Here is a 26634-nt window from a genome sequence, read left to right as displayed (position 1 = left end):
TCCTTTTCCAATGCCTCTATATCCTTTCTATAATGTGGAGATCAGAACTGTGCACAACACTCCAATGTGGTCTAACCAAGGTTCTACACAAGTTTAACATAACTTCTCTGCTTTTCAATTCTATTCCTCTAGAAATGAACCCCAGTGCTTTTTTATGGCCTTATTAACCTGCGTCACTACTTTTAGTGCTTTGTGTATCTGTACCCCAAGATCCCTTTGCTCCTGTACCCCCATATGGACTCTTATTATCCAAGCAATATGTGGCCTCCTTATTCTTCCTACCAAAATGCACCACCTTACACTTATCTATATTGAAATTCATTTGCCAATTACACATTCCATTCTGCAAGTTTATTAATGTCTTCTTGCATTTTCAAGCATTCTTCCTTTGTATTAACTACACCCCCCAATTTGGTGTTGTCTGCAAATTTTGAAATTGTACTTCCGATTCCTGAGTCCAAATCATTAATGTAAATTGTGAACAACAGTGGTCCCAGCACCGATCCCCGTGGAACGCCATTTCCCACCCTTTGCCTGAATGAGTAGCTACTCTTAACCCTTACTCTGTGTTTTCTGTTTTGTAGCCAGCTTGCTAGCCATTCTACCTGTCCCAACTCCACATGCTCTGACCTTAGTCATGAGTTTACAATGCGGTATCTTATCAAAGGCCTTTTGAAAATCCAGTAGTTAAATGTAGTAATAACTTCATAAGTAACAGCATGGAATTAAATGGGGAAGGTCCAGCTTGACAAATCTTTTTGATTTCTTTAAGGACATTATGAATAAAATAGATAATGGAAGTTCCTACTTTCAGAAGGCTTTTGATAAGGTCCCACATAAAGACTATTAATTCCACTGAAGTCCAAGGTTGAATGTAGTTCTGAATAAGGAACTTGGTTTAGAAAAAAGGAAACAGAGTACTCGTGAGAGGCATAGTATCAGACTGGGGTGAGGTGATGAGGAGTACTGCAGCCATCAGTGCTTGGACCTTTGTTGTTTCTTATCTACATAAATGACCTGATGCAAAAACCAATTGTAATCTTGTTAAATTTGCAAACATTAAAAAAGGGAGAGCAAGAGGATCGGCGGGTGCAGTTAAGATTGTGCAAATGAATTTAGATCTGTTATGTAACAGGGTAGACAAATGGCAAATGAAATTTAATACTGACAAATGAAAAATATTGCATATTAAAGGAAAGAGAATTCGCACAGGGGGAAAGAGTTCTGGAAGTAACATTAGATGGAACACTTTCAATGTTGAGACAATGTGAATAAGCAATTCTAAAAGTAAGTAGAATGCTGGGCTAAATAGCCAGAACAGTCTACAGTGGTTATGCTAAGACTTTATAATGTACTGGTCAGACTTCACTTGGAATATTATGTGCAATATATATGTCAAGTGGGAAGACTAATAACCCCAGTGACAGGTCTACCCCTCCAGGCCCCAATACTGACCTGGAACCCTAAATGGGACCAACATCTTCCCCTGTTGCTGAGATATGCCTTGCCTCTGCACTGATTGTACGCCATGTTCCAATTGAACTGACTCCCAATTTAGGGAGTCCCTGCCCCTGGCTCCACCCCTCTTATGTTGATAGCCTTTTAGGGGTGGGTGGGTCCTGGCTGAGTTTGCTGCTGTTCCAGCAGACTCCTGTCAAAATTACAACAGGAGTCCATCAGAACTGTCTTAAAGGTTTATTTTTATTTAAGAAAACACATTTTTGAAACTTTTAATCTTAACAGTTTCTGCTTTTTACAGAACTGCTTCAAAAATTCTTTCTAACTACTTTTAACTTTGCCCTTTCTAGAAAGCTTTCGAACACTTTCTTGGAGCCTTGTGGGACCCTCTCATTTCCTGAAACTCCTGAATCTTAATGTTACACCTCTCTTCATTACAGGTCGAGAAAGCACAATCCATCTTACAAGACAGGAACACCATTAACCAATTAAGAGGACTAATTCTGTCACATGGACCTCTTCCAAGCTGCTATTCCACTGGACAGACATTAGTCAGTCTATGATTCCATTTGTCAATTATAGTTTGATGAAGGCCACATTTCTCCTTGCTCGTGCTCACAGCATTACCTGGACACTTGGGCTCTAATTCCAATTGTTTGCAAGGTTCTTCCAGCTCATTTTGCAAGACCCATAACACATTACTCAGATCACTATTCTACAATCTTGAGAGGTCTCATTCGGACTCTAGCTATCATCAAACTATCTCCATTCGACTTCTGATAACAGCAGGTCCTTTGTCAGAGTATCAGTTTTGCAAAATTCAAGGATTAACCAATTGTTTCACAGAAATTCTATAGTGTCGTTTGGTGTCCAGCTTTCCGTTCTTGTGCAAATTCAGGGGGTAAAGAAAGGTCAGGACAACTAAGCCCAATTCTGTCTTCAGCTGCTTTTCACACATATATTCTAAGTGGCAGTTGTTACTGGATATAAATCAGGAGCAGGAACCCTAGCTGATAATTCCCCTCTTTTACTCAAGGGATGATGAGGCTAGTAGTACTCGTAGTGTAGAGATTAACTAACACAAAACAAAACAGAGACCAAACCAATGACATTTTTGGTCTCAACAACTCATTAATATTGAGTTGGTGGGGATGCCCAGAAGATTTGTTACTTTAATTAAGCGAGGTAGAGTAAATGGGATTCACAAGGTGAGGCGAAGTCTCACTTCACAAATAAAATAAAGATTAAATGAAAAACAACAAAGAGGTAGACAATCCTACTACTGCAAAATAATCAATGAGAAAGAGTATGAAGTTAAAACATTTTTCAACACATTACTTTAATGTGCTACAAGAATGTGAATGTAGCTTTCCTTGACTAAGTAATCCCAAAAACAAACAATAGGAAAAATAAATAAATTGTAATCAGTGATATTTGGTTATGCCTTGTGATTATTTATATACTGTATTAAAACTAGGATGCACTGATAATAAATTTCAGCTCTGAGTGTTGTTCGGCACTCTGGGGAAGGAAAGGAATGAAGGAAAGGTTTACCAAAGAGTAGATTTGTTTGGGGATCAAGGTAAAGATAGCACATATACATTGGTTAATATTTGTCACTGTGACAATGTTTTCATCTATTGGGATGTACTGACGACATGAAAGGCTCTACATAAATGCAAAATATTTCTTAGTGACTTCTTTTAAGTAACACCCAAGTAGAAGATTAAGCGTGCTGGCTGGCAGGCTGCTGGATCTCAGTGTGGTACACTTGGGATTAAAATGGCCCTGTACCTCCTAGTGCTGGTTCCTGAAATGAACCCTGAAGCAACTGCTTTAGCCATATCTGCTGTTGGTCTTCTGTGAAGAGGCTTAATGATCGTATCATGGCATTATCTTTACATAGAATCTACAGCACAGAAGCAGACCATTCGGCCCAACAGGTCTATGCCAGTATTAATACTCCAATGAGTCTCCTCCCACTCTAAATACCTCTTCCTACCCTGCCTCTATTCCCATCTCCCTCATATATGCATCAAGCCTCACCTTAAATGTGTCAATGCTATCTGCTTCAACAACTCCATATGGCAGCAAACTCCATATTCTCACCAATAAATTCCTCCTAAATACTTTATTTGATCTATTAATGGCTATGTTATATTTATGCCCCCTTGTTCTGGGCTCACTCAAGTGGAAACAATTTTTCAACATTCACCCTATCGAACATCTCTAGCAGGTCTTGTCTTAGTCTTTGATTGGCAGAAGAACCAGAGGCAACATGAGGAATTTTTTTTTACACAGCGAGTTGTTGTGATCTGGAGTGCAACGCCTGAAAGGGTGGTGGAAGCAGATTCAATAGTAACTTTCAAAAGGGAATTGGATAAATACTTCAAGGGAAAAAATTACAGCGCTATGGGGAAAGGGCAAGGGAGTGGGACTAAATGCATAACTTTTACCAGAGAAAAGAGCCCCAGCCTGCTTAATCTTTCCAGATAGTTGCATCCTCTCATTTAAAATCATAGAATGATACAGCGCAGAAGGGGGTCATTTGGCCCATCGTGTCTGCGCCAGCTCTTTGAAAGAGCTATCCAATTATTAAGAACAACCCCCAGCTTCTCCACTCTCTCCACATAACTGAAGTCCCTCATCCCTGATACCATTCTAGTAAATCTCTTCTGCACCCTCTCTAAGGCCTTGACATCCTTCCTAAAGTGTGGTGCCAGAGTTGAAGACAATACTCCAGCTGAGGTCTAACCTGTGTTTTATAAAGGTTTAGAATAACTTCCTTGCTTTTGTACTCTATGCCTCTATTAATAAAGTCAAGGATCCCACATGCTTTTTAAACAGCTTTCTCCTGGGGAACACCACTGTATACTTCCCTCCAGTCTGAAAAACAACTGTTCACCCCTACTTTCTGCTTTCTGTCCCTCAGCCAATTTCGCATCCATGTTGCCACTGTCCCTTTAATGCCATGGGCTTTAACTTTGCTTACAGGTCTATTATGTGGTACTTTGTCAAACGCCTTTTGAAAGTCCATATACACAATATCAATCGCACTACCCTCATCAACCCTCTCCGTTACTTCATCAAAGAACTCAATCAAGTTAGTCAAACTCAATTGGCCTTTAACAAATCTCTGCTGACTTTCATTTATTAGCCCAGTAATTTTGTAGCAATTAATTTTGTCCCAGTTTATTGTCTCTAAAAGTTTGCCCATCAACGACGTTAGGCTGACTGGCCTGTAATTGCCAGGTTTATCCCTCTTACCTTTTTGAACAGGGGTGTAACATTTGCAATCGTCCTGCGCTCTGGCACCATCCCCAAATCCAAGGAGGATTAGAAGATTGTGGACAGACCCTCCGCAAATTCCACCCTTACTTTCCTCTGTAATCTAGGATGCATCCCATCCGGACCGGGTGACTTTCCTACTTTGAGTAATGCCAAATTTTTAAATATCGCCTCTTTATCTATTTTTATCCTATCTAATATCGCTACTACCTCCTCCTTTACTACTACATTGGCAGCATTTTTGTCTCTAGTGAAGATAGATGCAAAGTATTCATTTAGCACCTCAGCCATGCCCTCTGCCTCCACAAGAAGATCTCCTTTTTGGTCTCTAATCAGTCTCGCCCTTCCTTTGACTACCGTTTTACTATTTGTATGTTTATAAAATTATTTTATGTTATCCGCTAATCTATTCTCATACTTTCTCTTTGCCCCTTTTATTCCCTTTTTTAGATCTCCTCTGTACTTTCTGTAATCAGCTTGGTTCTTTACTGAACCATATATTTGTCATAAGCCTCCTTTTTCTGTTTCATTTTAATCTCTATATCTTTAGACATCCAGGGAGCTCTGACTTTGGATGTCCTTCCTTTCCCCCTTATGGGAATGTATCTACTCTGTACCCAAACTATCTCCTCTTTGAAGGCTACCCATTGTTCAATTATTGTTTTGCCTACCAATTTTTGATTCCAATCCACCTAGACCAGATCCCTTTTTAAATCACTGAAATTAGCCCTCCTCCAGTTACGTATTTTTACGCTTGATTGTTCCTTGTCCTTTTCCATAACCATTCCTTTAGAAATGTACTTTGTTTGCACTCTTTATGGCTGTCTCAACATGTGTTGCTACTTTTAGTGATTTATGTATCTGTAATCCCAGATCTCTTGGCACCTCTACCGCATTTAATTTCTTATCTTCCAAGGAATAAGTGGCCTCCGTATTCATCCTACCAAAATGAACCACCTCAAACTTTGTTATATCGATTCCCCCCTACACCTACTCCATTATTGCTACCACCTCTGCAGCTTTTTACAGACTGTGAAACGTAACAAGAAGAAAAAAAGTAAAAGAAAGACTTGCATTTATATAGCACCTTTCACAACCTCAGGACGTCCCAAAGTGCTTTACAACCAGTGAAATACTTTTGAAGTGTAGTCACTCTTGCAATGTAGGAAATACGACATCCAATTTGCACATAGGAAGCTCCCACAAACAGCAATGTGATAATGACCAGATAATCTGTTCTTTAGTGATGTTGGTTGAGGGATAAATATCAGCCAGGACACTAGGGAGAACTCCCCTGCTCTTCTTCAAAATAGCACCAGGGGATCTTTTATGTTCATCTGAGAGGGCAGATCAGGGCTTTGGTTTTAACATCTTATCTGATGTACAGCATCTCTGACAGGGCAACACTCCATCAGTGCTGTACTGGAGTGTCAGCCTAGATTTTGTGCTCAAGTCTCTGGAGTAGGATTTGAACCCTTAACCTTCTAGCTTAGGGGCAAGAGTGCTACCCACTGAGCCACAGCTGACATCTTATGACTTTTCTCAGCATCTGTTAAATTGGGAAAGGAGAGACAGCTAAAAATTAACTTGCATTTATACAGTGCCTTTCACACCTTTAGTACACCACCCACTCAAAAAAAAACATTTGGAGCTACAAGACCCATTTGTGCTATTCAAAGTGAATTTGCCTTTTACCTTGAATGCACAAGCAAAAATCTTTTAAAATTTCAGAGAAGTTTGCTTAACTTATGTATCTTCCCACTATGACTCCACATGGTGCAATTAAAATCACCGACAAACAAACTTTTGTCAGCAATTAAATTTCTTCAAAAATGTAGATTATAACCTGCACCCCCACCACCATTCAGCTTCCCATAATAAGTTACCATGCCCCAAAGTAACACTGTTCAATAGATGCCTCATTTCTCCTGGAGTTACTAGATCCAACATTAACCATATCCTTCATTTTTTACACATTTCCAGACTATCCTTATCAATTATTATTGATATTGATTGCAATACTTTGCAGTATTCAATCTTCTTCAGGCCTGCCTGCTCTCTAGTCCTCTGGCTTTCTGTGCATACCCCCTTCCCTCTGCTCCATTTCAATTGTCTCATCACTTTTTTGAACTTTCTTTCTAAATCCCTCTGCCTCTCTCTGTTTTAAAAGCTTTCTCAAAACTCATCTCTTCAACCAAGCTTTCAGTCACCTCCCATAAAAGCTTGCTGTTCCCTTCTTTCCATCTCCTGTGAAATGTTTTGAGATGTTTTTCTGTGTTAAAAGTGCTACATAAATGCAAATGGTTGTTATTGTTGATCTGGGTTTTCATCCACAAAACCCCAAGGCACTGATTAACTGGGTATGACAGTTGTTTTCAAATTATCATTAACTAAAATTACAACTGAAAAGTGTTGATCTTAAGCATTTTCTCACTTTATCAGAGTTAATTTTACTGCAGAATCTAATTTGTGTTGCTAAATAAGTTAGCACAGACAGGTGATCTGCCTAAATTTTGCCTCCAACTGACATTATACAATACTGCACAATAGTCTCAAGATCAAGTAAATCCATCCCTGGGTAGATTTCATCTGGATCAATTTGAAAGGCAACACAATATGGAAGCATCTTAATTAGAGAGTTAGTAGTATAAACTGGGCAGTTTTACTTAACTCAATATGCTAAATTGGATTTTGAATTCATTATAAGTGAGGCATTTGTCAGATTAAGTTACCTAAAAACTAAGCCTATTAACATCTAAGGTATTAATGAGGCACACATTTTCTATAAAAAATGCAGCGTAGCAACTTAGACTAACTGTAATGTTTTGTTGCAAGACAGTGGATGGTCTTTTGTCACACTCTACACAGGAAGTATGTGGTTCAAGCATTCTGCATTAATCTTTTTGTTTTTCCTTCCTTTAGAACAATTGCTTTTGTAGCTTTGTTACTGTACAGTGTTTATGATTCGACACTAAGTACTCAGTCTTGCTGAGTTTCCTTGTGGCACTTTGAGCAATGCTCACAAGGGATATTACAATGATTGCTGTGAATAAATGTCACAAGCTCTTTCTCCTGTGATGGTGTAACAGCTGCCACTGATGCCATTCACTACCATAGTACTATGGAAGTTAATTGAAAACTGTAACAACCAGCTCAACTAAATATAAATCAAAGTTAGGAACACAGTTCCTTCACTTTCAACTTCATATTTGTTGATCCAATATGTTCTGTTTATACCCAGCACCAAGCAAATTGAAAACCACACTATTTAAATAACGATTTTGAAAGTATTGATTTAACCAACTGTGCAGTTTCTCTGAAGGGAAACAAAAATTGCACAGGCTAACTCTACTTTTATGACTAAAATGTGTTTTTTGTCTGTCTGAGATTATTGATTTGAATTCCTTATTACTACTAACAGTACACAAAGGGTTTCTGAGGCTCCCAAATCTGTGCCCATCTTTCCCACAAATCCCCGTTTGAATCTCTCTAATCAGCTTTCTGCCCCTGCCACAATACCGAGACGGCCCAAAACATAGTCACAAATGACATCCTCTGTGACTGTGACCATGTGCCTTATCCCTCTTCATCCTGCTCAACCTCTCTGCAGCCTTTGACATGGACAACAACACTATCCTCCTCCAACACCGTTCATCCATTTTCCAGCTCAGTGGGCCAGTTCTCACTTGGTTCCACTCTTACCTTTCCAATTGTAGCCAGTGCATCTCCAGCAATGGCTTCTCTTCCCAACCCTGCATCGTTGCTCCCAAGGACCTAACTTTGGCCTCACCTTCTTCCTCATCTACACGTTGCCCCTTGACGACCTCATTCGCAGACATGGGGTGAGCATCCACATGTATGCTGATGACACCCAGCAGTACCTCCACTGCTTCTCTTGTCCACTCCACTGCCCCTGTGTAGTCTAACTGCTTGTCCGACATCCAGTCTTGCATGAGCTGCAAATTCTTCCAGTTAAATATTGACCAGACCGAACCATCGTCTTTTATCACCAATACAAACTCCGTACCCTTGCCTTCGATTCCATCACTTTTCCTAGCCACTATCTCAGCCTGAACTACACTGTTCATTACCTTGGTGTCCTAGTTGACCCCATATTTAACCCTATATCCCCTCCATCACAAAAACTGCTAACTTCCACCTCTGTAACATTGCCTGCCTCCACCCCTACCTCAGCCCATCTGCTGATGAAACCCTCATCCATGCCTCTGTCACCTCCAGACTCAATTACTCCAATGCTTTCCTGGCTCCTAGTTCCCCAAAGCCTCCCTTCATGGCCTCGTCCATCCCTATCTCTGTAACCTTTTCCAGCCCTACAATCCCCCCTCCCCAAACTCTTTGTTCCACTGACTATTGCTTCTTGTGCATTCCCCCCTCCTTCATCCCACCATTGGTAGCCATGTCTTCAGTCACCTCAGCCCCATGCTGTGGAATTACCTCCATATACCCCTCTACCTCTCCAGTTCCCTCTCCTCCTTTGAGGCCCTCCTTAAAACCCACATCTTTGACCAAGCTGTTGGTCACCTTTCATAATTAGGCTCGGTGTCATTATGCTTGTGTGAAGCGCCATGGGATGTTTTTCTATATTAAAGGCACTATATAAATGCAAGTTGTTGTTGTTTCTGCCAGGTATATTTTGTTGAGGTAGGCAAAAGTCAATTAATATGCACCTGGGTCTTGTTTCCTGTCAAAAGGGAGATTAACATGCTGGTGTCCGTTGAATGTAGACTCATTTGATCGAAGTTTTCAAGATATTAAAGGGAACTGATAGAGTAGATAGAGAGAAACTATTTCTGCTGGTTGGGGAGTCTAGGACTAGGGGACATAGCCTAAAAATTATAGCCAGGACTTTCAGGAGTGAAATTAGGAAACTTTTCTACACGCAAATGGTGATGGAAGTTTGGAACTCTCTTCCGTAAATGGCAGTTGATGCTAGCTCAAATGTTAATTTTAAATCTGAGATTGATAGATTTTTGTTAACCAAAGGTATTAAGGGATAGGAGGCTAAGGCGGGTATATGGAGTTAGGTCACAGATCAGCCATGATCTCATTGAATGGTGGAACAGGCTCGAGGGGCTAAATGGCCTACTCCTGTTCCTATTTTCCTATGGTATCCACCTTTTGACAATTGGATTATTACAGCAGCAATTCGATCCAAGAGCTAGTATCCAGTGTATCTTTTTAAAGCATTGTTGGAATGGTTGCGAGTGGTATAGTGTGTTAAACTGTTTAACACCTCCACCTCTCCATCATCCTCTCCTTCTTTAAGACCATCCTTAAAATCCATCTTTTGGTCACCTCTCCTTCCATGGCTTGGCATCCATATTTTTCATGCCTCTGTGAAGCACTTTGAGATTTTTTTTCTATGTTAAAGGCAAGATATAAATCCAAGTTATAGTTGATATATCCTCACATGATCTTGAAACAGGTCGGTCAAGGTATCTGGCTCAAAGAATCAGTAGGTGGTGTTTTTGATTGATATCTGTGTCTGAGACCTGTGAAAAGAAGTAGGTTCAATGATTGGTTATATTCATTTTTGAGGGACAGCTCTGTGACCAGGGGTTTCCAATTACAGGGTTATACTGGACTACCTGTGTTCAGCTCATCAATCAGTGTACAGACTGAAGCCAGCAGAGGAACTGCGTTAAGTCGGTGACTCTATGGTTGCATTTTGCCATGTAAGAAGTGAGCAGTCATTTTGTGAGATCCAGTTATATTGAAAGATAGTTTGCAGGAAGCACCTCTATTGTTTCTCTATATAGCAAAGCGATTAGTAAAGTTTATAATTACTGTAATGTGTAGACCTAGATTATCCAATCATAACTCATTCATTTTAAATGAGGTAGCATAAGTGTTATGATTGGAAAATCTAGGCCTCACTGTTTCACACTAAATACTGTTTTATTTTAAATAAATTGTCAATTGGTTTGTACCCTGAGCCTCAGCCGTTGGAGTGTATGTTAAATCCACCGACCAAAGATGAAGATAATCACACGATGGTATGTAATGCACTCCAGTAAGTCAGGGTAAAGTGGCAAAGATTTTCTGTTTGATCCCTGGGTCTTGTTATTCTTTATCTAGATATTGGGCAGCTAAAGGCACATTTCAGTTCATAGGGGACCTGAGCTTTGCTTACAGGAGTGACAAGTGATGCTGAACTCAAGTGAAATATCTAGCATGAATCCCATACATAATGATTACTTAATTGCACCAAAATAATAAACATAATAAAATGTTATTTTTTTTGTTAACTTAAAAAATACATTCAAGAAACAAATGTGGTTTAGTACAATTCTCCATTTAAAAGAAATCATCAATTTTGTGTTTTTCAAGGTGAGAAATTCAGAGCTAGGGTATGAAACATTTTTCCATTTGTCCAAACCAAGTGTTCCTAGGTCAGGTAAAGGATGGGTCAGTTGTAGAGTAATGCTCCCTCTGCTCTACCTCATCAACACGCCTTATCTCCAACCTCAGACAGGTACCCATTACTGCATTGATATAAATTCCTTCTCTCCCCATTTTCTAGCCATCCACATGGGCTTTTAGAGTTAACATGCCAATAAAAGCTAATTTGTATTGCTTTATGATTAATTTGCACTGTACTTCTTTTGTATGGCAGCTTGAAAAGCAACATTAAATGTCGACGTCCAAATTGGTTATCCACTCTATGGCATTCCTCAAGAGAATGATCTTAGCAAGCAATGGTTCACAAGATGCTCCATGATTTGGACAGCCTCTCCACAGTCACACATCGGGTTATGCTTCATCTTCTAGCTGTATTCTATCTGTTTCCATTCTTGAAACATGCCCAAACGATTGCAGTTGTCTTTCTTGGGTCTTCTGTGTAAGTGTTGTTTCTTGTCCAAGCCATGTTCTTATATCATTCTTGATTCTTTGCATCCTAGCATTCCTTTCAACTAACTCATCTTTGCTGTTAGTATCTTTTGCTCATCAACTTTTGTCATGTTCCAACACTCAGATCCATATAATATGGAAATTAACATTGCTTCATAAATTCTTACCTTTGTTTTGACCAAAATATCTTTAGCCTTTCATATACCGCTTAATCTTCCAAAAGCAGCAGAAGCAAGTCCAATCCTTCTTTTGAGGTCTTTTTCACAACTCCCAATCTCTGCCACGAACCCACCAAGGTATGCGCACTTTTCCACCTGTTCAACTACATCCCCTCCAACTATAATGTGTACATCTTTCTGATGCTTCCCAAATGACATGACCTTTGTCTTAACAATCTTGTTGTGAAATATAGTGATAAAATGAGTGGTGCCAGGCAGCATCGACATAGGGAGCTTCTGACCTCAACTGGGCCATCTGAGATATGCTAAGTGAGACATACTTGCACTTTGCTGTAGACTTATCTGTTCACATGTACCTCGCTACAGTATTGGCCTGGTAAGATGTAAGGAATCTTACAACACCAGGTTATAGTCCAACAATTTTATTTTAAAATCACAAGCTTTCGGAGATTATCCCCTTCGTCAGGTGAATGAGTGAAAGGTTCTCAAATCGCATATCTTATATTAGGCTGGGACAGCATCACACCAATCAAAAGGTGTCGTTGTTGTTCAAACAGGCCAGTCACGGAGAACAGTACGTCCCAGTACACTGAATATACATTGTGTCAATTACACAGACAGAGAGAAAGAGACCCAAATGGCAGAGAGAGAGAGAATATTAAAAACCGATAACTTTTTTTTCCCTTTTGCTGGTGGGGTTACGTGTAGCGTGACATGAACCCAAGATCCCGGTTGAGGCCGTCCTCATGGGTGCGGAACTTGGCTATCAACTTCTGCTCGACGATTTTGCGTTGTCGTGTGTCTCGAAGGCCGCCTTGGAGAACGCTTACCCGAAGATCGGTGGCTGAATGTCCTTGACTGCTAAAGTGTTCCCCCACTGGGAGGGAACCCTCCTGTCTGGCGATTGTTGCGCGGTGTCCGTTCATCCGTTGTCGCAGCGTCTGCATGGTCTCGCCAATGTACCATGCTCCGGGGCATCCTTTCCTGCAACGTATGAGGTAGACAACGTTGGCCGAGTCACAGGAGTATGAACCATGTACCTGGTGGGTGGTGTCCTCTCGTGTGATGGTGGTATCCGTGTCGATTCCTTACATTTGTCCACCCCAGTCCATCACCGGCATCTCCACATCATGGCCTGGTAAGAGGCCACTGATACATTTCTTTGGCTGGGAGATTTATGAGAGTAGCAAAATTAGCTTAAGTAAAACAGTGGATTCATTTTTTTAAGTCCCACTGTACTGTCATGGCCATTCATTTATGTTACACTCACATCCTGTATGCACTACCAGCTCCAAAAGCTGCTCCATAGTCTAGCACTGCTGCCTACTGAACTGCTGCTGGTCAATGTAACCATCCAAACTAGCTAAACCAAGAAATGAGCATTGATGGAGAAAAATGAATGAGAAAGATGAGTTTTCACCAGCATTTAAACACTTATTTTAATTTCTTCCACTGTGATGCTGTTTCCATGTTGTAAACTTCTATGATTCTATGATGGTACAATACCCAGTTAAGTGGTTGTAATGAAGCCCAGTATGATCCTGGTAACAGAAATTGGAATAAGATGAATTCTGCTGAATGGTACACACCCGAAATATTATAACCTGTCTCTTCTCTTTACTAATGCAATGATCTGCTGTTTATTTCCAGTATTCTGCTTTTATTACAGATTTTTATTTTTTTATTGGAATGGTGAACTGAGGTCACATTCAAAGGTTTTATTTTATTTGGGGCGGTAAACCATCCAGGTACCACGCCATCACGCACGATTGAGTTGTGCGTATTTAAGAAAAACTGGGGAAGTTATTGCATATTTTTTCATGAAAATACTATTTTCCCTTTAAGAATCAAGACTGAAAAATGAAAAGAGAAAAAAAAACTGAAAAATCAATGACGAAGGGTTCCAAAAGCAACCTCACCCCCTCCCTAGATGCACTGTACGCATCCTTTCTTCCCCCTATTGTCCGAATCACGTGTTGGTCTCAACGTGCTTGCATTCTACGCAAAGTGGGAGGAATAAATAAACGCCAACCAACTGAAAAGTCTTCAGTGTATGATGGGATTTGTAGTTCTCTCTTTTTGCGTGGTTCAAATTGAATTGTATCCCGACGTTGTCAGTTGAAAAAGAAAAACTACGTTTCCCAGATGGCTATGCGGTGGGTGTTGCGCATGTGTATTTGCTGCCTTGAGCTCGAGCGCTGAGCTTCTCGGTAAGCCCCAGTCAGTGAGTGAAAGACTGTGTCCGCCATTTACAGTTGGGAAGAAGAGCGTGTGTGTCTCGGACCTGATAGACGGATTAAGTAGCTATCTTCGCCCCCCTCTCCTACGCGGGGGGCCCGGGCTCGTATTCATATTAGTTATTCATAGCGGAAAAGCGTTGGTGATTTTTTTTGTTTGAAAAATAAATTCCAGAGGCAGCGAGGAAGAGAAGAAACCGGGATGTTACGTATGTGGATGGGACTGCAGTGAGAGCCTCTCCCCGGGCAGCTGGACCTTACCTTGGGCTTTCCTATTGTTGTTCCTTCCAGGCCTACTCTATCTGGCAGCCCGGACTGTTCTTGCTTACTTCAATTTTGATGACTTTTAAAAAAAACTATATAAATTTATCGCATCCATTTTGAAAGCTTGGAAGAGCAGAGCCTTATGGACATCGGCAGAACAGTTGTGGCGCTGTACATCATCGTTGTTTAAAAAACGACTCAACATATTCCCCGTAACTGTGGAATTGTTCTGTTCAGGGAACAGACGCCTCATCGCTGTGAAACCGATTGTTGCGTTGATTGCCTCTTTTTTGGCAGTTTTTAAAATAAATAACTTTTCGGAGTTTATTCGAGAGAAAGGAACTGTTGTGGTTCGGTTTCTATAGTCGGATTTTCTTTTTTATTTTAAATTTCTTTCTTTCGCTCCCTTTGATCGGAATGAAGACTGAATGAAAACGGTTTGGAGTTTTTAAATTAAGGATGGATGGATCACATCAGACGGTCCATGTTTATCTCGCTGCATCGCAACTGATTGAGTTGGACAATATTGTGTGTCTCCTTTTTATTTTTTATAAAGGAACACCTCTGTTCCAGGGACCCGACCCCTTGCACAAAAATAGTATGGAATTATTTTGACTTTTAAAAAAAAATCGGTTTGCATTTGTCTCTATTATTCGTAGTTGGTACTCTTGTAATTTTTTTTGCATAACCATCAGTCGCTTGACTTTACGTCTCGCGCTGAAATCTTGTTCTAAAGAGCAACCACTGCAATTTTTTGATTTTGAAGCCTGTTGGGAATCGCATTTTTTGTGTGGCAATGTCGGAAAGCGCAGACAAGATTGGGTCTTTACTGCGCCCCCCTAAAAATGGTACCAATTCCAGTTCGGATACGACAATAGGGGAACGTTTTGGAGCAAGTTTGAGAAAAAAGGAAGAGTTCAACGCCCTCAGGAGGCGGAGACATACTATGGACAAGGATAGCAAAGCAGAGCACCAACGCTTTATCAGGAGGAGTGTAATCTGCGATTCCAACGTGACCGCGTTGGACCATCTGCCCAGTAAGACCTGCATTATCGTTTCTCCACCCGAATCGGATAATGCAACGATATTAATAAGCAGTGTCACCAATAATAACGAAACGCAGCCTCCAGTGCAAACAGCTGCTGTTGAACCTGTCACTGCTGCAGTTCCTGTAATTGCCGAAGAAAAATGCGAAAACTGCACTGATGGCAGTTCGAAAGACGGAAGCACAGTCGCGGGAATTGGCGATGAACCACCTAGCGCCCCCGTCCCTTCACCTGCGGTCTATGTTTGCAATCATGCCGGGAGTACAACCAGCAGCAGCATTGCCAGCAAAGAAAGAAAAAAGCAAAAAGGTGCCCCAATCAAGGAGGAAGTCGAGTCGAAAGTTAGCGAAGAGGACAGTGCGGAGAGCCGAGAGGCGGAGGAGGCAAGAAATCTCGAGAGGAAGGCGCAGGAGGATAATGAAGAAATAGAGACAAAGGCTGTAGCAACTTCCCCTGACGGGAGGTTTTTAAAGTTTGACATAGAAATTGGGAGAGGATCTTTCAAAACTGTCTATAAAGGTCTAGACACAGAAACAACAGTGGAAGTAGCTTGGTGTGAATTGCAGGTAAGTTCCATGCTTCTGTTGGAGGTGGTGTTTGCATTCATCTTTAGGAAGATTGCCCTCTTTATTTAAATACTTCTCTGTTGTATCAGTGCTGGTCCTGTCAAACGAGTCATAATAGTACCAAAGGTGATGTGAAATTTAGCACAAACTTCGACTGGGATCTGGCAATGGCCACCTAGAAGCATAGTTTAAAAAGTAGAGAAAATAGGTCTTGTAGATTTCCCAAGTGAGCTGGGATTGCAGAAAATAGGTCTTGTAGATATCCCAAGTGAGCTGATTGCAGCTTTGGCAGCAGTAGAAGCCCAATGGTCTCAGGACCCCATGTCAGGGGGGAAAATCACAAAGAGGCTCCCAATTCTGATTATTATCTAGCAATTCCTATTGGAATTGCTCTTGTGCAGACCTCCAATGTGATACATCAGCCATGGGCACATCTGCCAACACTCACTGCCTAAGCTTACACAGGGAAAATAGCAGAGGGCCATTACCAAGACAAAACTATATCTGAGCAAGGAAAGGTAGAATGAAAATCAGGAAAAGAAAGCCAAATAATTTTTAATGGAATGTAAATCATCAGTACTTGGGATAGACTGGGTTTTTACACCTAGGATGGTCTATATGGCTCAGAACTTACTGCTTTACAGCTGAGTTTTTAGGGGATTCCAAAATGAATGTGTGGTTAGTTTCCACTGTACAACACTGATATGGTAATCCATAAAATGGGTTGTGCTGTGTGCCTTGTTCATATGTATATTTACATATTTCTGGGTTATTAATGTATAGTGTTGTGGGAAATGCCAAAAGTGTTGAAGTACTTTTAAAAAAAATGTTGTCACTGTTGTAACATAGGAAACGTGACAGCCAATTTGTGCACAGCAAAGTCCCATAAAAAACAATGAGATTATGACCAGATAATCTGATTTTAGTGATGTGTGAGGGAAAAATATTGGGCAGGGCACCGGGGAGAACTCCCCTGCTCTTCGAATATTGCTATGGGATCTGTTACCTGTTGCGTCTATCTGAGAAAGCAAACTGTGCGTCAATTTAACGTCTCATCCAAAAAAAACCTAGAATCATAGAAATTTACAGCACAGAAGGAGGCCATTCGGCCCATCATGTCTGTGCCAGCTGAAAAAGAGCCATCCAGCCTAATCCCACTTTCCGGCTCTTGGTCCGTAGCCTTGTAGGTTGCGGCACTTCAAGTGCACATCCAAGTAATTTTTAAATGTGATGAGGGTTTCTGCCTCTACCACCCTACCAGGCAGTGAGTTCCAGACCCCCGCTGCACTCTGGGTGAAAAATTTTTCCTCAGCTCCCCTCTAATCCTTCTAATTACTTCAAATCTATGCCCCCTGGTTGTTGACCCCTCTGCTGAGGAAAATAGGTCCTTCCTATCCACTCTATCTCGGCCCCTCCTAATTTTATACACCTCAATTAAATCTTCCCTCAGCCTCCTCTGTTCCAAAGAAAAAAAACCCCAGCCTGTCCAATCTTTCCTCATAGCTAAAATTCTCCAGTCATGGCAGCATCCTTGTAAATCTCCTCTGTACCCTCTCTAGTGCAATCACATCTTTCCTGTTATGTGACCAGAACTGCTTGCAGTAATTGAGCAGTGGCCTAACTAGTGTTTTATACAGTTCAAGCATAACCTCCCTGCTCTTATTCTATGCCTTGGCTAATAAAGGAAAGTATCCCGTATGCCTCTGACAGCGCAGTACTGAGATGTGAGCCTGGATTATGTGCTCAAGTCTGGGGTGAGACTTGAATCCATAACCTTCTGACTAAAGATCCTCGATATTTGCGGGGAGGCCCAAAATGGCCGAAGAACCCGGCAAGTTCGGCAGGACCTCTGCATCCCTGGCTTAATTGACAGCCTGGCCGGCGACGGGTTTGTTGGGGGGGTGGGGGAAGGGTCAGCGACCGGGGGGTGGGTGGGGGAAGAGTCAGCGACCGTGGGGAGGAGGGGAGGGTCGGAGACCGGTGGTGGGGTAGGTCGGCGACCGGGGGTGTGGTTGGTGGGGGGTAAGGTCGGCGACCAGTGGTGGGGTTTGAGGGGAGGGGATGGTTGGCAACCGGGGGTGGTGGGGGAGGTCGGCGATTGGGGTTGGGGGGGGGGGGGATGGTCGGCGATTGGGGTTGGGGGGGGGGGGGATGGTCGGCGATTGGGGTTGTGGGGGGGGGGGGGAGGTCGGCGATTGGGGTTGTGGGGGGGGGGGGGGGGAGGTCGGCGGTTGGGGTTGTGGGGGGGGGGGGGAAGGTCGGCGGTTGGGGTTGTGGGGGGGGGGGGGAAGGTCGGCGGTTGGGGTTGTGGGGGGGGAAGGTCGGCGACCGGGGTTGTGGGGGGGAAGGTCGGCGACCATGTGGATGGGGGGGGTGGTGTTGGAGCTCGGGTCTGAGGGCAGTTGTCGAAAGCCGTGATCCGGATGGGGGAGGCTGAAGTTCGATGCCACCCTTAAGGGGCTGGAAGGAGCACTTCTGCTCCAACTGGCCCAAAAGGAATTCTGAGACGGGCGCTTACCTTGAGGTGCCAGCAGCTCCCACCTCCCTTTCACTGCTGGGTTTCCCAACCCCTGGGAAACCCATGCAGCGGCAATGAATTTTAAATTGGTCTCCCAATTACACTATAGGAACCTGATTTCAATATGACAGTGAAGTGTCCCTCCTCTCCACGGTGGGACACTCAGCAGCCCCGATATCCGCATGCGTTGGGACGCGTTCCTCGTATTTAAGTCTTTAACCCCCGACCCTCTCCCGCCCGTTGGTGGGTTAATATCAAGGCCAAGAGGTGAGAATACTACCCATTGAGCCAGTCACATTCTCTCCATTACTTTTCTGTTGCTGAACTTGTTGGATTTTGTTTCATTGACTAATGTTAATTACTATTATTTTTTGGAGGGAGAATTCTAAGTATGCAATGTCAATGCATTTATATTAACTTATAATATATACATGGAATGACAAAAGGTAATTCAGCCCATTGAGTCTACGTTGTTTGCGAGTTACCTCTAGTCTGCCTGATCATAGACTCTACTCCAACTGTGTTTGAGGGAAAGTTCTTGCAAAAATATTGCTCCTTAATCCTTAGATATTTAAGCAGAACATCCTCCTCTCTCCCTCCTCCCAACTGAGGAGTCGTCATGCCCTGTGGAGTATTTGATTATTTCATTCTTTGTTTATAACCTTCAATCTTGTTTCCAACAAGATATTTATTGAATTTTTTTTGAATGTGTTAATTACTGAACTTTCAGTGACATTAGTTGTGCAACTTGGAAATTTATTCCAGTTGTACATAATCTTTTGTTCAGATAAAAGGTCATTGACCTGAACTGTTATCCCTACCTTCCTCTCTGCACAGATGCTGCCTGACCTGCTACGTATTTCCAGCATCTTCTGTTTTTAGTTTAGTAACTTTTTGTATTCTGGTAGAATGTTCCACTAAAAAAAATACTTTTCGTATCACTACTTTTACATTTTACTTTTATTTACAAGATAATTTGGATGATCGATAGTACATACAAAGAGGGCTCGTGTAGATTGAATTACTGTGGATTTTTATTTTTTGTCTTACATTAATTGCGTATTCTGTTCTTGGTGATTAACATTTAAAACAAATACAGTTGTAGTTTGCGGGATGCTGCATAATTGATCTTATCCTCAGATATGCTTATAAAGTATTTTGATGCAGTCTGGGTGAAAAATCAGTTGCGCAGAATATTTGATGGCAATTTAGAGGTATTAAAAATAGTTGCATCAAAATGGGTGCACAGTTTGAATACAAGGCCCAATATTTTATGGGTGCATGTGTTTTATGAAGCAAAGTGTACATTTTCCAAATCTTGAAGGAGTAGTTATGATTTAAACACTAGCTGATTTCCCATAGTGTTGCTCGTGAGAGGATGCGGTAGAACTTTGTGAAAATGTGGTGAGTGAGTGACCCAAGTGGATAGTGGTCAGCCAGTTAATCAGGATCAGTGGATAATGGTGAAGTTCTTTTCGATGGCTGAAGTTTCTCAGGAGCCAAATTATGAAAATGTAACTCTTGTGCTGTGGACACACTTAAAATATGACTCCATATTAATGGATCTCCTACGATGTTTCTGATAGTAAGTCAGGTGATGGGCTGTTTTATAAGGATAGGAGCATTGTGGCATGTAATGTACAATATATTATTTTCCTCTGTCCCTTTAAGGCCATATAGTCTCATTGCTGTTAAGTGAACACTGGTTGAGTTCGAGTTTAATTGCTTTCAGCTACTTACCAAAATCTTAGCTTTTTATATAAAAGACAATTAAGTGGCTGCAGACATTCTGACATATTTTCTGTTCTTGGAAACTTTCACCGTACATTCCAAAAAAACTTGATTTTTTTTAGTGTGATGCAGAACATAGGAATATAGGAACAGGGGTAGGCCATTCAGCTCCTCCGCCATTTGATAAGATCATGGCTGATCTGTGATCTAACTCCATATACCTGCCTTAGGCCCATATCCCTTAAATTTGAGGAGGATGTAGAAGTGTGACAGGAAACCCATGAATTTATAAAATACCAACACTATAATTATTGCTTTCTTGTGAGATCTAATGACATTGCCCTTTGAAAATTATAATATAGTGAAGAAAGTGTTATCCATTGGTGAAGGCCTTTCCTGGAGGAGAATGAATGGTAATAATGTCACATGGTGCACTGTTGTATTCTGCAGTTGCTGTAGATTTGGGGTGTCTGGTTAGTCCAGTCTGGCTTTCAAGCATGAATATGTAAAATATGTTTTTTAAAAGTTGGTTTAATTTTCTGGCATGGTTTAAGCTACCAACTATTCCTTTTAGACAGCATCCCAAACCATTGAAATATTGACTGTCATCTATTTAAAACCACTGTCCCTGGCTGCCACCTAATCACCAATGTGACCTCTGACAGGCTTTTAGCTATTCTGTATCTCGTGTTCCAATTTTTTTTAATATGTGGCGCTAAATTTCTTCCCTTCCCCCCCCCCCCCCCCCTCCCCCCTTTACCTTTTGATGGTCTTCTATCACATTGCTTTCTTCAGGTGAACAGAAGATCTGCTCTATTACTTGTGTCTGGAGGTGTACAAGAGCAGTCTGGCTTAATTAGCCATTTTGTTTGGCTTCCTTTGAGGAAATAATAGGCCTCACTTCCAGTCATTCTTATTAAATGTATGGTTGAGACTGTATTGTGCAGGAATTGTAATTGCAAGCTTACCTATTGTCATTCTGCCACAGTGAGTTAAATTCTTTGTGTGCTGCATCACCTGTGGATTTTGTTGTAATTTTTTTTTGAATTGTCAACTTTTAATTCTTTTGACTATCTTCACTTGGTGAAAATGATATGGGGAGGACATACTGATTATTGCTGGGAGGAGAGGTAATATATTTGTGAGCAAGTGACAGATGGAAGAGTTATGTGCCACATTAGAAGACATCTGGATTGCTTAGATTAGCTGAGGAATTGCAAATGAATTTTAATATATTCACCTTACTGCATGTCTTTAAGAACTGTGATGCAACTCCAGTAGTTAGAATGGTGCTTTGCTAAGTTGTGTTGCTCTATTACTGTATGTATTTTGTGAGTAATTTATGTGTATTGGAAAAGCAATTTAGTGCTGTAATGAGAGATATTAACCAGTGTGCCACTGAGGTTTATAGATCACTGCTTGTATGTGTTTTTGGGTGTCTCGAGCACAATGGCAGGTTACGGTTACTAACAGCTTGGGTAAGATTTGGAAGAAGATTGCAAGTCATTTATATCTGAAGAACTCAAGCCAAATTTGAAGAAAGTTTAATTTATGTAACCATTTTTGTGATTTTGACTGTTGTACTGTTGAGAAATGTATGTTGTAAAACTGTACCTTAGGGAGCACCTTGATTCTCCTACTTAGTGTGTCCAATGAGGGTGCATCATGGAATTGAGATAATATCCTGTAAACAAGCAGAGATTGTAAGAGATTGAAAATCATCAGTGTAGCTAAACAAATGTAAGCAGCCCAGGTTTGTTCATCAACCATATATTTTGAAGCAGAGGGTTCAGAATACTTGTTTCAAAGGTTTTTAAAAAAATTTGTAACTGCACAGAATTTGAAAGATGTAAAATTCTTTCCCTGCAAAAAAAAATCAACTGTGTCTATGGCCTGATGTAATACTGATTTGGAAGGTCTTAAAGATGAAACTTGAAAATAGAATTTCTCTGTATAGAAAACTGCAATTTTAAGTGCAGACATCTTTTGCTTCTCGAGGTGTGAACTTTGGAAATATTTCACTGTTCTCAATTCCATGCTAATGAATTCACACACTTGTGTTGTGACTATGCAACAAAAGTATTTCCCAACAGCTGCATTGCTTAAACCGAGTTTAAATAATCTTGCCATGATCCCCCGTGACAAGAATATGTAGGCTTGAATTTCCCAAAAATATGTGATAACCTTTTTCTTTCCATTAGTAAAGGGACGAAGAACATTTGTAGGTGAACAGTACTTAGTGACACGTGGAGCAGAAATAAGAAAAGTTAATAAAATGCTTAATTATATTGTTTAGATCACTTGAGTATAAGTTAGAAGATGTCAAGCTAAAACTGTACAGTTCTTAGGTCACATAACACCATTTTGGGATTTTTAACTCTTTGGTCTAGGAGGAATTTTGCATAAATTAATTTTAGGATAATGCTATTCAATGAAATTCACCCCAGCGGAGGTTGAATCTACACCATAAAGCTTCTGGGACTGTAGTTTAGAATTCAGCACGTAGGAATTACACCCAGACAATCTGGCTGGACAAATGGCTTATCCTGCATATCATGTCAGCTTGAGACAGTGGAGGTTTGTTAAAATCAATCCAGTATATATTCACAGACATACTAGAATGGCTGCCTTTTTATTCAGCACAGCAGGGAATTGTCCGATCATACCATGTAGGTGCCGTGGGAGGAAGTTTTCTGATCCAGTGTGGTAGGTTTGATTGGCAGCTCAACTGGCTAATTCTCAGACATGAAATGCTGTGGGAATATCAGAGGTCCACCTTATGGCTTCCTGTCCAACTAAGAAGGTAAGTCAGAAACAGACAGCCTGGAGAGATTGGAAAAGGAGAGGAAACACAAAGTTAATTCTCCCAGTTTCAGAGAAAACTGTATTTAGCACACAAATAGTGGGGCATGCATTTTTATTTTCTCTGTTGAGGGGCGCATTACAGAATAAGTTATATTCACTAAGTGTTACTCTCCATTCACATTATTTGTGAAATAAATTAGCCTGGTGGTTTATAGTTGGTCTTCTCACTGGGGTGTTTGTCAGTCCGCTATCTGGAAAATTGGAGAGAAACACATGGTGGCACATGTGAGATTGGAGTATCCATTTCAGATAACAAGCGGTTTTTGTTGTTATAACCCCTGGGGCATGCTTGCGTACGACTAGGTATTGGATAGTAAAGGTAAATCCCTGTTAAGGCACACTGGACCTGCTGACGGGAGAGACAAATGAAGCTGAACCCGAAAGACTATCTTAGTCCAGGCTTGAAATTCAGTTTTGGTCACGACATAAGAGAAACATTCAAACCATTGGCGCGGTGTTGAAAAGTGCCATGAGACTGATCGCCAGCATCAAAGGATTGAGCTTTGAGGAAAGATTGAAGCTACAATGGCTCTCTAACCTTTAAAAGGTGACCCTGAGAGTGTTTTTTTAAAAAAAAGTATACAAGATCGTGGGCCAGAGATCACGCAGAGCGGCGAGGCAACACTCACTGCAGCTCCTGCGAATTTAATTAGCGAAAATACTAACTGCAGGCTCTGTGGCGTCCAATTGCTTGAATTTGAACGTCAAACAAAATGTGCATTATCAATCCAGCCTCTGCGCAGCGTGAGTTGCCGCATGTCTGGAAATGTCTGTGAGGAGAAGACACTTAAAATAAGCAGTAATATGAGACTCCACATTTTTAAAAGTTAATTTTTAGATGTTTGGCAGTCATTAAGACTAAGCGCATTTCTAAAACTTAGTTTAGACCTGGTATTTGTAGGCATACCTGTTGGGTGGCGTAATTAGTTACATTCCAGCTGGGCAGATAAGCAAGTTGGCGCTTTTTCAATGATTTCTCTGATGGCAGCATGCGATTTCCCTTTAATTCGAAGCTGTCATATCGCCGACTAACCATTAGGAGCAAGTTCATGATTTCTGCATTTTTCTGCGCACGTGCAAACGCCAGAACTTGCTCCTTCAATTCACCACTAAAAACTGAGAGTTCCTCCATTATTTCGGGAGCGATTTCTGGCCCAATATATTAAAAGGCACTATTGCAAGGTATGCCAGGATACTGGATCAAGAGGGAACACGTTAAAACTGGTGAAAGGAAAGTTTAGGACCAACGTCAGGAAGAACTTTTTTATTCAAAGAATGACCAACATTTGGAATGGTCTTTTGGTAGGGCAGTGGAGGAGAAAATGAAATTTGGGTGACGTGGGAGGAATGTAAGTTTTCATTCTGGATGGATGAGTTAAAATGGGTCAGATGGCCTCCCTATTTATCTTATTATGTTGTCATGTAAGCAAAATACTATTTTTGTGTAATGGCATTAGCACAACATTCCTAAAAACTGTACTTCACATAGAAGTAACCTCGATGTTTTTGGTCAAAAGTGCCCATAAAAGTTAGTGTTCACCCCTTGTACACTAAGCACAGTTAGTTCATAAGATTGCTTTACTAAAGGTGCTATTAAAAACACTTGGACGATTTAGATACAAAAATAACTTGACTATAGTTCTTGTGCAATTACAGACCTATGATCAGCATGGAGTACAATAAACTCACATCTTGTTCCCACACTGAATTCTGTTGTTAGGACAGTGGTGGATGTAAGAGATTGCTCTAATGTGATTTTGATGATGAACTGATCAGGTTGATATACTGGTATATAAGGCAAGCTGATGTTGACTATCTGCTCTTTGGTTGGATCAGCCTAGAACTGGCAGAAATGTGACTCCAGCAGTATGGCGCGTTCAAGCTGAATTATGTGCTCTGAATTCGTGGCAGCTTAAACAAAACCCTTGTCACTGGGTTGATTCTGGTCCAAGTTTGTTGAGTTGGCCATGAGGTTATGTTAATTATCCTGCGACAGTGCCTTGTGAAGTGTCATTCCAGTTTGGTATTGCCCATGAAAATGTAATGTTCTTTGCCCATCTTTCTCTTAATATGCCCAATTGTGTTTAATTTGCTAAACCTGGATCACATGATGTTTCAATAAATCAATGACATTGTACTTGTGCTTTGTTCAGGATAGGTTTAACGCTATGGAGTTTGCTCTGAATTAAATGTGCTTTGTAGGAGAATTGTGACTCAGTTTGAATTGATCATATATATAAATGGAATAAACAGTATTAGCGGATGCCTTGATCTAGCAGTATGGGTGGGAGATGGATCTAACAGCCTTGGGGGCGGCGGGGGGGGGAAGGGGGAACCAGGAAAATTAGCGTCAAACTATTGGTCTCCATCAAAAAATCAGGCTCCAACACCATCCCCACCCCACCTTTGTGCCATCAGGGACCCCATTGCTACTTTTGCTATCGTCAGCCAGTTCCTGCCTTTATGCTTTGTGTTCCTGCCTTAAAGCATTTACCTAAAAGTTTTCTGCTTAAATTAATGGTTGAAAAATCATGAGCTGGAGGGCTCCAATTTCCTGATATACATTCCAGGTGTATGCCTGGAACATAATGGAGGAAATTTAGTGCACTTCCAGTGAGTTTTCTGATTTACAGTCTTTTAATAAATTTCCATAAACATATTAAATTACCTCAGTGTTCCAAAGTTCATGATTTACTCAAATTTTAAAAAACTCCTTAACCCTAATAGTGGTACAGAAGAGATTTTTTAAAACTAAATTTTCAATAGCAGTAAACAGAAATCTGTTCTCTAAATCTTTTGTTTTCTAATCATCAACCAACAAACTGCAATCACAGGTATTGTCTGTTCATATAAATATAAATAAATGGTAGATGCCTCAAATAAAGCTTTGACTATTTAATCCCCAATTTCTTTCAGTCTTTTAGAAAAGAAAACTCAATTCCTTACTGGATGAGTAGACATACCCTTCCACCCTTCATCTTCTGTGCACAGTTTGTGAAATTATGAAAACTGAGCATGCTCAGAATGCACAGATGTGGTTTAAAGTTCTCCAGCTGCTGAGATAAGAGTCTAGGTGAAGCTCAAGTTTTTGAATTTTCATGTTAAACGTTGACGTAAAAAGTAACATTGTGAAACGAGGAACTAAGTTTTAGGACAGAAAGTGTGCATATGCAATGGATCTCTCGCTCTCGCTCTCTCAACTGCCAATGTAAACATTCGGTATGTAAACGATTACTGCCTGTCAAAACGTAGGTGCAAGCTTTGGCCACTGGTTGGCACTGTGGCAGTCTTCAAATTGTGTCAAACTCTGAAACATAAACTTAAGAAATAAGAGTAGGCCATACAGCCCCTCGAGCCTGCTCCACCATTCAATAAGGTCATGGCTGATCTTCGACCTCAACTCTACTTCGCCGCCCGATCCCTATATCCCTTGGTTCCCTTAGAATCCAAAACTCTATTGATCTCAGCCTTGAATATACTCAGCGACCTGAGTATCCACAGCCCTCTGGGGTGGAAGTCATTCTCTCTCTCTCCACCCACTCCTCCTCCCCCCACTCCCCCCACCAAACAAATGCATTTTCGGATATCTTTTTCTCATTTATTGGGTAT

At 41.1% G+C, this 26634-nt stretch overlaps 2 protein-coding genes across 21 annotated transcripts in view; one reads left to right on the top strand and one right to left on the bottom strand.

The window, feature by feature from the left end:
* Positions 1-26634, bottom strand: part of LOC137334768 (ninjurin-2-like) — a 294378-nt gene that overhangs the window by 216927 nt on the left and 50817 nt on the right. For 11 of the 13 annotated variants that reach the window (XR_010966230.1, XR_010966228.1, XR_010966221.1 and 8 more), the window contains 3 exons: positions 22827-22983; positions 21775-21844; positions 12205-12782 (listed from right to left, as the gene is read on the bottom strand). The exons of the other annotated variants lie outside the window; for them this stretch is intronic. The gene's annotated coding sequence lies outside the window, so the exon portion shown is untranslated. Of the gene's footprint in view, positions 1-12204; positions 12783-21774; positions 21845-22826; positions 22984-26634 lie in introns of those variants that run through there. 13 annotated transcript variants of the gene reach the window in all.
* The window catches only part of LOC137334767 (serine/threonine-protein kinase WNK1-like), a 183211-nt gene continuing 170591 nt past the window's right edge, over positions 14015-26634 (top strand). For 6 of the 8 annotated variants that reach the window (XM_067999712.1, XM_067999714.1, XM_067999713.1 and 3 more), the window contains exon 1: positions 14015-15911. In XM_067999712.1, the coding sequence (XP_067855813.1) occupies positions 15096-15911 (816 nt within the window). In that variant the 5' untranslated portion in view covers positions 14015-15095. The remainder of the gene's footprint in view (positions 15912-26634) is intronic. The other 2 variants (XM_067999720.1, XM_067999719.1) reach the window with 1 other exon arrangement.

This window comes from Heptranchias perlo, chromosome 18 (assembly GCF_035084215.1).
Source record: "Heptranchias perlo isolate sHepPer1 chromosome 18, sHepPer1.hap1, whole genome shotgun sequence".
Classification (NCBI taxonomy): Eukaryota; Metazoa; Chordata; class Chondrichthyes; order Hexanchiformes; family Hexanchidae; genus Heptranchias; species Heptranchias perlo.
The sequence above is the reverse complement of the archived record's forward strand: the minus strand, read 5'-3'. Positions and strand labels throughout refer to the sequence as shown.